At 38.4% G+C, this 13,747-nt stretch overlaps 1 protein-coding gene across 1 annotated transcript in view; it reads left to right on the top strand.

The window, feature by feature from the left end:
- The window catches only part of LOC113542274 (cingulin), a 32,685-nt gene extending 23,980 nt beyond the window's left edge, over positions 1 to 8,705 (top strand). Inside the window, exons 10-21 of the mRNA XM_026939668.3 lie at positions 193 to 313; positions 626 to 838; positions 924 to 1,145; positions 1,278 to 1,526; positions 2,071 to 2,241; positions 3,000 to 3,161; positions 3,879 to 3,968; positions 4,057 to 4,140; positions 5,510 to 5,628; positions 6,707 to 6,815; positions 6,972 to 7,135; positions 8,037 to 8,705. Of these exons, the coding sequence (XP_026795469.3) occupies positions 193 to 313; positions 626 to 838; positions 924 to 1,145; positions 1,278 to 1,526; positions 2,071 to 2,241; positions 3,000 to 3,161; positions 3,879 to 3,968; positions 4,057 to 4,140; positions 5,510 to 5,628; positions 6,707 to 6,815; positions 6,972 to 7,135; positions 8,037 to 8,175 (1,843 nt within the window). The 3' untranslated portion in view covers positions 8,176 to 8,705. The remainder of the gene's footprint in view (positions 1 to 192; positions 314 to 625; positions 839 to 923; positions 1,146 to 1,277; positions 1,527 to 2,070; positions 2,242 to 2,999; positions 3,162 to 3,878; positions 3,969 to 4,056; positions 4,141 to 5,509; positions 5,629 to 6,706; positions 6,816 to 6,971; positions 7,136 to 8,036) is intronic.
- Positions 8,706 to 13,747: the final 5,042 nt, after the last annotated feature.

The following is a 13,747-nucleotide window of genomic DNA, read 5'->3' as shown; positions in this document are numbered from 1 at the left end:
ACTTCATAAAATATGTAGTCAATAATGACAAGGTAATGTTAACATACAGTGCATTAAAAATCAACTTACCAGTGTTAAGACTTTTGCTGGAGCTGTTTACCAACTTTTGGTATCTAATCAGGAACTAAAACTGGATTGCTCTGGGTATTTTCTGCTGAAATGTTAATATTTAGTTTGTGTATGATGTGCCAGGCTTCTCCAGGCTCGTTTAGATAAAGAAGAGTTTGAAGAGGAGCTAAAGGAGCTTCAGGAGAGACTGAACACAATGAAACGGCAGATCCCTGATGAGAAACAAAGTGAAACTCTCAACCAGGTACTAACATTTAATGCTTTTATTTGGATTTTGAGAAAAAGCAATGGCATTTAAAATTCAAATATTTATAGAAGTCTGCAGTATAGCATGTACAAACAGTATAGGGAAAGTGTCTACCATTATCTCTCTCTCTCACACACACACACACACATACACACGCACACACACACAAGGCTAGCACAGTATAACAGTGTAACTATCCCTTCACAATCTAACCTTCAGTGAAATGCCACTCACTGGACTTTTTTGTTTTTCACACAATGAAATAATCTCCATAAAGCTGTTGAAATAAAACTGTTGAACTTATCACAGGAGCTGGAGCGTTGCCGTGCATCCCTGAAGCAAGCAGAAGCCGAGGTAGAGAAACTAAAGAGGGACCTCGACAAGAAGACTATGGAAATTATTTCATTGAAGAAGACCAATCAGGAACTGGATGCCGAGCAAAAATATGAGATCAACAGGCTAAAGGACCAATCACGGAAAGATAAGGAGGAGCTGACTAAAGCTCATGAGAAAACCAAGCAGGTATATGATTAAATCATAAATCACCATTATGCTATGTTCATTATGCCTCTATGATGCCCTCACTGTTGCCCCACCCCTCTGGTAGCTTGCCGATCCTGCACTGGTGGAGTCTCTGCGTGGGGAAATGCGTGCTGTACGTGGAGAGGCAGAGCGTCTGCGCAGTCAGCTGCTTTTGGCTGAGGAGGATCTACAGAAAGAAAGAGATAGACTCGCCTCATCCCAATCAGAAATGAACACGGTCTCAAATGAACGAGAGGCAATGGAGGAGGCTAATGCACGCCTCAAAGACAAACTTGCACGTCTGGAGGTGAGTGAAATAATCATAAGATGCTTTCCAGAACAGCTAAGAAACTGGTTTGAGATGAAGGCAGTTCTTTGTAGTTTTGGATACAAACACACACAAGGTATATGAGCAACAGCTTCATCTCTCCATGTCCAGTCCACTCTGCAACAACAAGTTTCACAGAACCTGGAGGAAGAGCAGGAGCTGCAGTCGGAGAACAGGAAGCTGAGGCAGCAGCTGGAAGAGGCCAAACGCAGCAGCACCAAACTGAGCCAGGAAAAAGAAGAAGCACTGAGAGCACTGGAGGAGCGGGACAAGGAGAGGGATGCTCTCCGCAAGGAAAACACACAGCTGGACGAACAAAAGAAACAGCACGAAAAGACAGTGGACAAACTCAACAAAGAGGTATGTATGAATGAGATATAGAACAATTTTGATGATATCTTTTGTCTATTTTTTTTTGTGTGTTGTTCAGTCTTACACTCGCATTACTTTCTGTGTGGATTGCATATAATAAGTTGTTTTCTCACATAAATGTATAATGGTATGGACAAAGTATTACAACCGGTATACCAGATCAACATTTGCAATGCTATTGATATTACTGCCCAGGGAAGGCTGTGTATGATGGACACTCACCAGTATCATTTGCAGCATCTAGAGCTAGAACTCTAGGAACAGGAAAGCAAAAAAATGTTGTGAAATCTTACAATGTGCAATACAGTTTACTCTGATTTGCAACTGTTTCTTCTTTATAAAGTGTGCTTTCTGGTTTTAAAAATTGTCATACTTTCCCAGGACCATGTTGTACCTATAGAAATAATCATCTATACTGGTATAGTGTAATGTTAATGGTAAAAGTACATTATAGTTCTTCCTCAAGCTATATTGCTATATTGATATGTGTGTTTTGTGGCTTATATAAGAGGTCTGTTTTTTCTTCTGTCAGATCGAGCGGTTGGCTGCTGATTCGAGTGTGTCTGTGCGACTGGTACAGTCTCAGTTTGATGAGCAGAAAGAAAAGTGGAAGAAGGAGCAGCAGGAACTGCAGAAGATCAACAAGGAGAAAATCAGTGAGCTGGAAAAAACCCAGATCACTCTGCGATCTCTCCAGGAGGAGGTGAGCAAGGGCGAGCAAGGATTTTGTTGTTGTTGTTGTTGTTTTTTCTTTCTAAACTATTTTCATGGAATCAGCATGTCTTTATTCACTCCAGGTTCCCACATGTACAATGTATATATTGTGTACATAGTACATATTGCTCCCGGAGTTACCCAGTGTTATTAGCTCTCCATTTTGTAAAGCTGTGCTCAGTGTCAACATTGGGTGTCAGATATATAGTCAGATATGTTTTTAGGTTATAACTAATGTGGAAAAATCTATTAAAAATATATATATTTATATTACAGAAATTGTATCCAGGTCATTTGTACCACAGAGTAACAAAGTGAAACAAAAAGCATTAAGGAAAACTGGTCTTTAAAAATGATTTTAGGTCCTGCTGCATACTTTCCAACATGTCTGTGTACACATCTAGTGTTCAGAAAGAGTTTCCATCAGTGATTGTGTCCTTTTGTGTCCATTACTAATAATGGAGCTAAGGAAATATTGGGTGTGTTTTTAAATAAATAGATTTTCCAGTTATTTTGTTTATAATGTAAACTCAAAACAAATATCCACTGCTAAGTATTGAACAGAACATGAGGGTTAAGATGTTTACAGCTGGTCAAATGATATCAACTTCTACTATTTTCATAGCATCTGCCTCTATCTTGTTGGTACACAGCCATTCCCTCCTTATTTGACTAATTTAGCGCAATAATGATTTAGTAGATCAAAAGACATGCAGCTTCAATGGAATCTTTCTGATATATTTCCAGTTGTCTCGTCAGAAGAAAGAGCTGCAGTCGTTCTGTGAGGAAAAGGATAATGCTGTTCTGGACAGAGAGATGTTCATAAACCGCATCAAACACCTGGAGGGAGAGCTGGAGAGCCAACGCAACACATTCAACGATCGTGCCCGTGACATACGCAGCATGGAGGCAAGTGTTAAAATCTCAATTTGTTTCTCAGTGTAATAGGATTCAAGAGCAGCCTTTGCACTCACATAACCACTGAATAAAACAGCGCACCATTATTCCTCTTTATTTGCTGTGACCAATGACCATAGACATTTTACCACATGACCTCCCACATGCTTGTAGAGAGGATCAGCTTGTCCTAAACAATTGTTCAATGTTTGAAATTATTGAATGGGGCGAGTGAGTCACAGCTGCGTGCACTGTCTCGTTCAGAACTCAGTGAGACATTACGTGTTTATCAGGATTTTCTCTCGCAAGTTAATTGATTTGCTTTTGGTGAAGAACAGAAACAATGACTAATTATTTAACTAGTTGTTAATATTGCTGGTTTCTTTTTACCTTTGGGAGGACACACTAAAATGATTAAACTTTGATTCCAAATATCAGTTCTTTTTGCTCAGGATTTAGGCTGCAGAAAAAATGTAAACAAATAGTCATTTATAGACATCAGCTAGGAAAATGTAGCTACCACAATCTGCTATAGTAAGAATTTAATAAATATACATATTGTTCCTTACAAAATTTGTTTAAAAAAAACATGAGTGAGGTTTGTGCTCTTTATGCCCAGCAAAAAAAAAAAATCGTGATTTGTATTTTTTCAAGCTCTAACAAAAAGCATTTAAATAAAGTATGCTCTGATATTTTATTCACATTTCATTTCCTTGTTTGTGTCCGTAGGATAAAGTGAAGCGCTTAGAGCTGGAGCTGGATGAGGAAAAGAACAGCGTGGAGCTTCTCACAGACAGAGTAACCAGGAGCCGAGACCAGGTGAGCACTCCACTGACATCTGCCTACCCAGAGAGCAAGTGCATTGGTGTTGCCCTCCTCAATACAGCTGTGTGTGTTTTTTGTGTAGATTGAGCAGCTGCGTTCAGAGCTAATGCAGGAAAGATCATCCAAACAAGACCTAGAGCTGGACAAAAATGCCCTGGAGAGACAGGTACACTACATCAGGGATTTTCCTTTTCTGGTCTCATATGGGTTATTCTTGGTATTTTGTGCCTTTTAGACCTCAATTTTTTTTTAAATTGCACATTTTGTTTATTTATTTTTTGTTTTGTTATAAAAGGCACATGTGAAACATTTCAGAACTAATTTTAGTCAAGCTCAAGCATATAAACTGTAGCATTTTTAAAAACATTTTAATGATGTGTGTGACTCAGGATGTCCACCCTTTTAGGGACATATGTTTAACAGTTTGAAAGACTTATGATTTAATCTTATGTGCAACACAGCTGATAAGAGTCAATGTTCCTTTTCAACTTTAAAATGGTTTTTACTTACTCTTTATTTAAAAAAAAAAAAAAAAAGGTATTTTATGAACTATGTGTCTGATTTCTCACCAGCACATGAGATATTTTTATTTAGATAAAAATATATTCTAGTAGTATTTTGATTATTTTTTTTATGTGTACATGCTTGGGCCTCCTTTTATGCAATAATTTACAACAAAAATATGAATTACTTCTATTAACTTCATTAAAGACAAAAAACTTGCCATACACTGCCATACAGGGCATGACAGGGTGGACGAATAACAGATAAGCAACGTTGTGGTTAAAAGCTGTTTTTAAATTTTATTTATTTATTTTTACTTATCACATAAAATTTACTCATGAAATGGACTTATGAGAGCTCAAATACTGGTTAAAAAATACAATAAATGTCAAAAAATGGAAGCTGAAAGACAAAATGGTCCAGTATAAGGCACTACGTGAACAAACCATTGTGTCTTTTAAATTTTAAATTTCATAAAAGTCTTCTTTGTTTTCCTTGATTGGACTTGTCCTTGCCTGAAACATAGTCAGTGCACCGTCAGGCTCTCATGCATTTGAATTAGCAGCAAGGGTTAATATAAGATTTAAAATTCTGAGGTATGAGGTTTAAGATTTAACACAGCAGTTTGCACACAGTTTAACTCATGTTAAAATAAAGTTATAAATCTATTAATCTGTTGATTGCTTTACCTGATGCATGATGTCACGTCACAAAAACAGAATACACACCCTAGGGACATAGGAAAACCTCTAGTGTCTGATGATTTAAAAACAGTGTGAAATGTATGTTTGTTTAACATTTTGCATAATAAATACCATGATCTGTACTGGGGACGGAAAAGGCACCAAGTTATAGGAATAACCCATCTGTGCACTGAATAGTCAAGTTTTTCCCTGTTTCCTGTAATGAAATTATAATGCTTCTGGTTTTTGTTGGTTTAGTTATGTTATTAAATGTTAGATCAAGCCTAAAGATTCTCTTACCTTCTTTTTTTCTTCCTTAATTCCTTAATTTCCTCTGTTTCCCCATAGCTAAAGGAGTATAAATCCCGTATAAAAGATATGGAGGGCCAGTCCCGTAGTTCCACTAATGTTTCTCAGCTAGAGAGCAAACTACAGGATTTGGAGGAGCGGCTACGTAATGAAGAAAGGTACAGAAATAATCTGCAATATAACTGCTAGATCTACAGATCTGTTAGATGGGTAGGGACCAGGAAGCATTGTCCTTTGTTGTTGTAATTATAAATGTTATTTTATCAGCAATAACTCTGATGCTTATATTCATAAGTTGCTTATAAGTTCCTGGTTACACAATTGCAGTTTTGACCATACAGTACACAGTTATAGAAGGGAAATTGTTCTATCCAGTGTCAGAAAGAGGATGGGTTCCCTTTAGAGTCTGGTTCCTCTCAAAAGTTTCTTCCTCATATCCTCTCAGGGAGTTTTTCCTTGCTACCATCCCCTCTGGCTTGCTCATTAGGGATAAATTAAAAAATTTATATCTATATATATATATTTATTTCTATAAAGCAGCTTTGTAACAATGTCCATTGTTAAAAGTGCTATACAAATAGAATAGAATTGAACTATTTTAGGCTTCTGAGTGGTGCAACAGAAATGTGTTTACCCTATGGGCATAGCCATCCATGGCTGGGAGTCTGGGGAGCAAAATTGACCATGCTCTCTAGGTGAGAGAGATTGCATTACTCTCTGTCAATCACAGCAACGCTAACCACTCATGGGTGTCTGTGAGTTCATGTATGTGGACGAGTTCAGATACTGCTTTCCTCAAAGAGTGTTACACTGCCTTGTGATGCAGCATGAGCATCAGATTAGAAAGATGCAGTGGCTGGCTTCACATGTCTTGGAGGAATGTGTTAGCCTTCACTCTCCCTGGTTGGTAGCTGTTGTGTGATGGGGTAGAGCTGACTGGCGGCAGATGACCAAATTGGGGGGAAAAAATTGTGTGTGGGGGATGTTCATTTCCATAAACATTTTTAGAATATATATAACATTTATGGAACCGGACATCATATAACGCATTCTTCTTATGGAGAAGAAAGAAATGGAGAGAATATGACTGGGCCTAAACTAGCTTTTAATGCAGTTTTACTACATAGAAGTAATAAAAATAAGAATATTATACAAGAGTTTTCATATTCGTAGGAGAAATTAAGCACATAAAATCATCTACTAAGAATTAATTTTGTCCTTTTGTGTATTTTGCAGAGATAAAACTGCAGCACTGTCCTCACAACGCCGCCTGGAGAGGAAGTTGAAAGAGCTGACCATGACCCTGGATGAGGATAGACAGCAGATCACTGAGCAGAGAGACCAGGTCTCTCTCTCTCTCACACACACACACACACACACACACACACACACACACACACACACACACACACACACACAAATTAGAGGACACTTTTTCTAAGTAGTACACATTTTCCATGCTCATTTCCTATGGCCATGCTTATGAGAGTTTTCTGTGTAGCTTGCTCTGCGTGTGAAGGCATTGAAGAGGCAGGTGGATGAGGGAGAGGAAGAGATAGAGCGGATGGAGGGATTGCGGAGGAAAGCAGTAAGAGACATGGAGGAGCAAATGGAACAAAAAGATGCATTGCAGACTCGAGTCACAGCACTGGAGAATGAACTCAAGTAAGTTTCATCACTAACTAAAATTACTGGCTTTCTTTTATTTAATAGTCATGTCCCAAAAGAAATAACTCATGTTTAATGTCAAACTATACAAAGAGTCCATTAGAATCCAGATGTTTTTGGCATTTAAACCAATTTAATAGCCACTGAGAAGGAATTTATCAACAAAAAAAAAAAAGCTTAGCAAACAGTCAACTGGTAAGAAAGTGCCCTAATCAAATTTACAGGCTGTCATACATACAGCCTAATAAAGGTTGCAATCAGGCCCTCCAAATGAATTTTTATAGTAAATTAAAATCTAGTTGTGGACCATAATTAAATTGAAAGATTTAAAAGAAAGAGAGAGAGATTGAGAGAGAAAAGGTCTCTGTTATGCCACTAGGGGGCAGAATAGAGCAATAAACTCAGGTACTGCCAAAATGATGTAATTCTTCATTAGCTAAAATTGATCTGATTTTACCATGTCTCTTTCAAAAAGAACTAATGTAGGGGTTTCATACCAGTGGGGTACTTATGCAGTCACAGCTATATTGAGTCTCCCCTCCTCCCACTTCAATATTAGGGGCAATAATAATAATAATAATAATAATAATAATAATAATAATAATAATAATAATAATACTGCTCTAGAGTGTAGTACATATTCAACCCTGGAGAGGGCAGTGTTTGCCCTGAGGTTTGGTGCCTTACATGCTGTAGAGAGACTTGTATTCATTGACATCAGCGGTTAGTGGTCTGTGCGCGTCCTTTGCACTGAATTAAGTTCAACTGAAGTCTTATAATTTGGTCATATTCTCAGTGATGATCATAACGTTGGCATAACGCTCATTTGCCTGCTTTTTCCTGTATATAAATGCAAAAATGTAGTCACTGAGCTGATGTGTTCTTGCTAAATCCTCAGGAGGAAGATCCAGCAAGCCCGACACGTATCAGTGGGCTCACCAGGTCTCAGCTCAGATGATGACGATGAAGGCCTGTTTGACTCATCCACCATCACCTCCATCCTCACAGAGAGCAATCTACAGACCAGCTCCTGCTAGATGGACAAGTGCACTCTGTGATGATTTGGGTGAATGAGGAGTGACATCAGAAAATGAGAGACACTTTACACAGGTGGGATTAGGGCAAGACTGATTTTACTGTATGCCTTTTGGCTCTGTTGTAAATACTGGAAGTCAGAGGGAGTAAAATTTATTTAATTGAGCGAGCCTTATGAAGAAGTGGACACGCACTGTACAAACATGCATACTGTGCAAAGACTAAGAGCTGAATAGAAAATTTATTTAGTTCAAAGTGTTTTGTAGTTTGCACTTACCTGTATTCCATATATACTATAGTACTATCGATGTGATGTGACTAGCTGTGTTGAGCATAACTATTATTTAGCTGCGACTCTGAAAATCGTTGAGTTTTAGTTAAGGAGTTTTGCAAGGAAAGCACAGCTATCTTTCAAGATGCTATATATATCTCTGACACACGCGTTGTGTTTGATGCAACTTTGCATGAATCCTCAATTTTTTTTTTTATCTTAAACAAATGTGTGTGTGTGTGTGTGTATGTGTATATATATATATATATATATATATATATGTGTAATAAATATATATATATATATATATATATATATATATATATATATATATATATATATATAATAAATCATGGTTAAAATTGATATCAAACTATTGTATGCGCATGGCTACAACTGTTTTCTAACAAGATGTCAATTTTCAACACATAACATTTACAGATTAATTTCAAACAAATTGATATATCATGTAATAATATTCAGTGATATGTGCAGCTAATGTGTCATTTTGGTAATATAGCCAATTCTGTATGGTAATCCTGGTAGCTATAATAATGCAGTCATCTCTACACCATTTGATCCTGCCACAATATTCAGTGATGTGGGCTCTGGTTATGTTTAAACTGCAAATTTGCAATGTAACTGCACTTCTCCTCTTGGCCTTAGAGACCACACAGCCACTAACAAAAGACTGCAATCAAACTCTTCACCATTTCAGATTTAATAGGTTGAACAAATACACACACACACAAGATATGTGCTTGCAGTGAGTCTACTTTACAAATCTGCAGAGCCATACTGTGCCTTTATCAACCAACTGAAGCAAAATATATGTGCTTGATTCTTGGATCAGCATATGTGAATATATGTATGCGGTGGGGGGAATACCCTCACAAAGAGAATCTAGTAAGTTTGCGTAGATAGATTGCACCAGTAGGGCACAAAGGAAAAAAATGTCATTTGGAACCCCTCGGGTAGAGCGGACTGAGAAAACGCAAAGGCGAAGGCTATAGATATCCCACCACACCAAATTACAGCTATAAACTATTGGTTGTGTGATTCATCAGAGCTCTGAAAAACCCAATGGATTTCATGAAACCTAAATGTAAGAATAATACACAGAGGGCCTGGGTGTGCTGGACTTCCATAGCTAATACACTGATGACTATTTTTAGATGAAGAGTATATATTTAAAAACAGCACCACATTCAGTCCAGAGCCCAAAGGATTGATAGGAGTGCAGCACAGTGTGAGCTAGAATAGTTAAAAAATTTTTTAAAAATTAAAAAATACTGTGAAAACACATATTAATGCTTAGTTCACTCACATTTACTAAATGAGAAGAATAACACATATATATCAAAGGTACTAAAGTACACAGTACTGAAATAATAATGTGTAAAAAAATAAATAAATACACAACATTTGTTGCTAAATAGAGCACTATACACACCATTAAATACTGACATGGATTCTGCAGGAGCAGTCACATCTTATCTGACTTGCTCATGAAACTAAGCACAAGCAGCAAAGCTATTTTTGATACATGTGATCAGTGTCTTGTCACGAGTGGGTTAGTATCTGAAGCCTTTAGTTTGTGTGTGTTTGTGAATGTCTCTAATATGTGCATTGGTGTGAGTGTGTTATACATACTGTTATCCAAAACTTGACCTAAGCATTCCAACCTAAGCATGTTTCTTTGTAAAACTGAATCACTTGCATACAATTTCATTATATTGTTTTATTAGATCTATTTACACCATTGAATCAAAGAACAAGAAAAATCTGTGTAATTATGTATTTTTGTAGAAATAGTGTCTTATTCCACTTGACCAATCAGTGATAATCAAGTAAAAGCATTTTTATGATGTAATGTGAAGGAGATGTTTGACCTCTCTATGTACAGTCTTGTTGCTGAAACACATAATGGTAAATCCTGAAGCTTTTAAATGCCCATTAAATCTATGACTTTGTATTTTTACATATATTTTTATGAAAAATAAATAAACCATAAGCATGTGTGCATGTTTATTTTACTTTGAGTTCTATATTTTATAAGTACTTATTTAAAAAGTTATTACATTATAATGCCTTGTCTTACTCTTCCTCTATAAAAAGTGCTCAATTCAAAAGTGCTTCATAAATTGTTATATTTAAGGACTTATTTATTGTTCACTCTCAGATTGTAAATGTGTGTGTGTGTGTGTGTGTGTGTGTGTGTGTGTGGGTGGGGCGGGGGTGGACACCGAGATAATTCTGGGCAATAAAGAGCAGACCTGAAGGGCAACACAGTGGTTACGTCATGGTTATGGGCTTATAAATGAGCTCAGCCGTTGTGGGCGATGTGAAATTTGGCCCTGATTACTGTTTGAGTGATTATTGCATATAATTAATACAGTATCTGGGGATAACTTTTGGTCTGACGGTGAGTTTGTAAAAGGCTTATCTCATCAGCAATGTGTCATCAGCCGGGCATGTCTGCGTCATGCTGTCTGAGTGATGTTTTAATAAAAGTTATCCTGACTGAGGCATAATGTGACATCTTGGACTGTTTTGTCAGACAAGAAAAGGAGAGTTGATGTTAGTTAACTCATCATTTTCGAATGCAAAAGGTGTAGAATAGTAGTCCCTCAGTGTAACAGTACACTGGAGTTATATAAACCTGACACAGAATCCACAGCTTTAGAAAGAGGAATTTAACATCCACATCAATAATTAATACAGAGAAGAAGACCACAGTGTGGAATGACAGTGGTTTTGTTTTGCACTCTGGCCCATGGGACAAACCTCAAATCTACTGTTCAGTATTATTTTTATATATACTATATGGCCAAAAGTATCTCAACACCTGACCATCACATCCATATGTGGTCCTTCCCTAAACTGTTGCCACAAAGTTGGAAGCACACAATTGTATAGAATGTCTTTGCTGTAGCTTTGCAGTTTCACTTCACTGGAAGTATGGGGCCCAAACATTTTCCTGCATGACAGTACCCCTGTGCACAAAACAATCTCCATGAAGACATGGGTTGCCAAGGTTGGAGTGGAAGAACTCGAATGGCCTGCACAGAGCCCTGACCTCAACCCCACTGAATGTCTTTGGGATGAATTGAAAAGACGACTGTGCACCAGGCCTCTTTGTCTAACATCAATGCCTGACGTCACTACTGCTCTTGTGGCTGAATGAACACAAATCCCCACAGCCATGCTCTAAAATCTAGTGGAAAGCCTTTCCAGAAGAGTGGTGGTTATTATAACAGCAAAGGTTATAATTTGAAGCTCATGTAGATAATATAACTAGGATTGCTTTCTTTCATCTCAGAAATATTGCTAAAATAAGAAATATATTGTCACTACACGATGCAGAAAAATTAGTTCATACTTTTGTTACCTCTAGGTTGGATTATTGTAATGCCTTACTGTCTGGATGTTCCAGTAGATGCATAAGCAAGCTCCAGTTAGTCCAGAATGCAGCAGCGAGAGTCCTTACTAGAACCAGAAGATATGACCACATCACCCCTATCTTATCCACACTGCACTGGCTCCCAATCAAATTTCGTATTGATTATAAAATAGTACTATTGACCTATAAAGCACTAAATGGTCTCGCGCCACAGTACCTGAGCGAACTTTTGGTCTTTTATGATCCGCCACGTCTACTCAGATCAAAAGGTGCAGGCTATTTGTTAGTACCTCGAATAATGTGGGCTACAGCTGGGGGTAGAGCTTTCTCTTCCAAAGCCCCACAGTTATGGAACAGCCTTCCACTTAGTGTTCGGGGCTCAGACACAGTCTCAGTGTTTAAGTCTAGGCTGAAAACATATTTGTTTAGTCAAGCCTTTTGTGAATAGTTTTCTTAGGTACAGGGGCAGGTCTGGAGGGTTTCACAGGCATAGAGTGTTGTGGTGAACTGGGATGTTTGGATGCTGTCGCCCCCCCACTCTCACACGTTCACTCAGGTTTGTCGACGGTGGAGTGGCTGGCTGCCTTATGTCCCAGGGTACCCTCATGTCTGTGTTAGTTTCTGGCTCTCACTTTTAGTTATGCTGTCATAGCTAGTCTTGCTGGAGTCCCTGCTTGCACTCTGCATGCAAAGTACATTGTGCTTGACCATTAGAGGACAAAAGCTCACCTAACAATCTCTTCCTTTCTCTCCGTCTCTCTCTCTCCCTCACTCTCTGTCGAGCTACACATGCTACTTCTGAGATGCCAGAGATGCCAGTGATCCTGACCCCTTCTGCTCCTCCTCGCTGCCTGACCCATCCTGATGCCCTACTTCTAGTTGGAGTTCTCATCGGTTGAGTTCGCTCGCTGCTGCTGGGGGTGGCCCCATATGGACTGCCTGAAGAACTGTTTGGATTGCTGGGGATGGTGCCACCTGGGGGCTGTGGAGATGGCATGGGGATCACATATGGGGAGCTGTACTGTAATGGCTTGGGACTGCAATTGCTGTAGTGGCTTTGGGGCTGCAGTTGCCACGAGCAGCTTCGTACTCAGGACTCCATCAGTGGACAGTGGATAGATTTTAACCAGCCGGACTTCTTGCAAAAACTGTGATGAATTTATTGGTTGCACAATTGCACTATTTGTCCATATAATACACAATAATAGAAGGGATTTATTTATAATCTCACTATCCGTTGCACCCAGATGAGGATGGGTTCCCATTAGAGCCTGGTTCCTCTCAAGGTTTCTTCCTCATATCATCTCGGGGAGTTTTTCCTTGCCACCGTCGCCACTGGCTTGCTCATTAGGGATAAATTCACATATGGGTGTGATGGACATGTGTTCACAAACTACACATGGGGGGGGGGTCTTTTGGTTTCTTAAAAGCTTCCTAAAATGGTTCTGCATTAAATCATCTTCTGTAAGTTCCTATATAGACCTTTCAAGGGTTCCCCCAGAGAGACAAACTGAAGAAGAACTCTGCATTTTTAGAAAAAAAGATAAGATGATGTTGATGTTTTATAACTGAGGTGTTGTTGTATAACTGCTGTTCAGCGTTTGTTGTAAAGCTCTGTTATGGCTTGGAACTGATAAAGCTTATATTCAAAGCTACATGGTGCAAAGCTGAGTTATACTTCCTTGTTTCATAAACTTGCACTATGATCACTGTGAGAAAATTTCAGCTGCTCGTTGCGTACAGGTGTTTGCATTTTATGCTGTGTAGTCATGTGTGTAAACCTGGATTACTTCATGTTTGTTCCCTGTGACGTTTTATTAATGTTGAATTTTATGTTGCATCATTTTGAGCAGTAGTTTCATCAGTGTGTAAATGAGCTCACACACTAGCTGCTCTTTAA

The sequence above is a fragment of the Pangasianodon hypophthalmus genome, chromosome 1, assembly GCF_027358585.1.
Source record: "Pangasianodon hypophthalmus isolate fPanHyp1 chromosome 1, fPanHyp1.pri, whole genome shotgun sequence".
Lineage (NCBI taxonomy): Eukaryota > Metazoa > Chordata > Actinopteri > Siluriformes > Pangasiidae > Pangasianodon > Pangasianodon hypophthalmus.
This window is presented reverse-complemented; position numbering and strand designations above follow the sequence as displayed.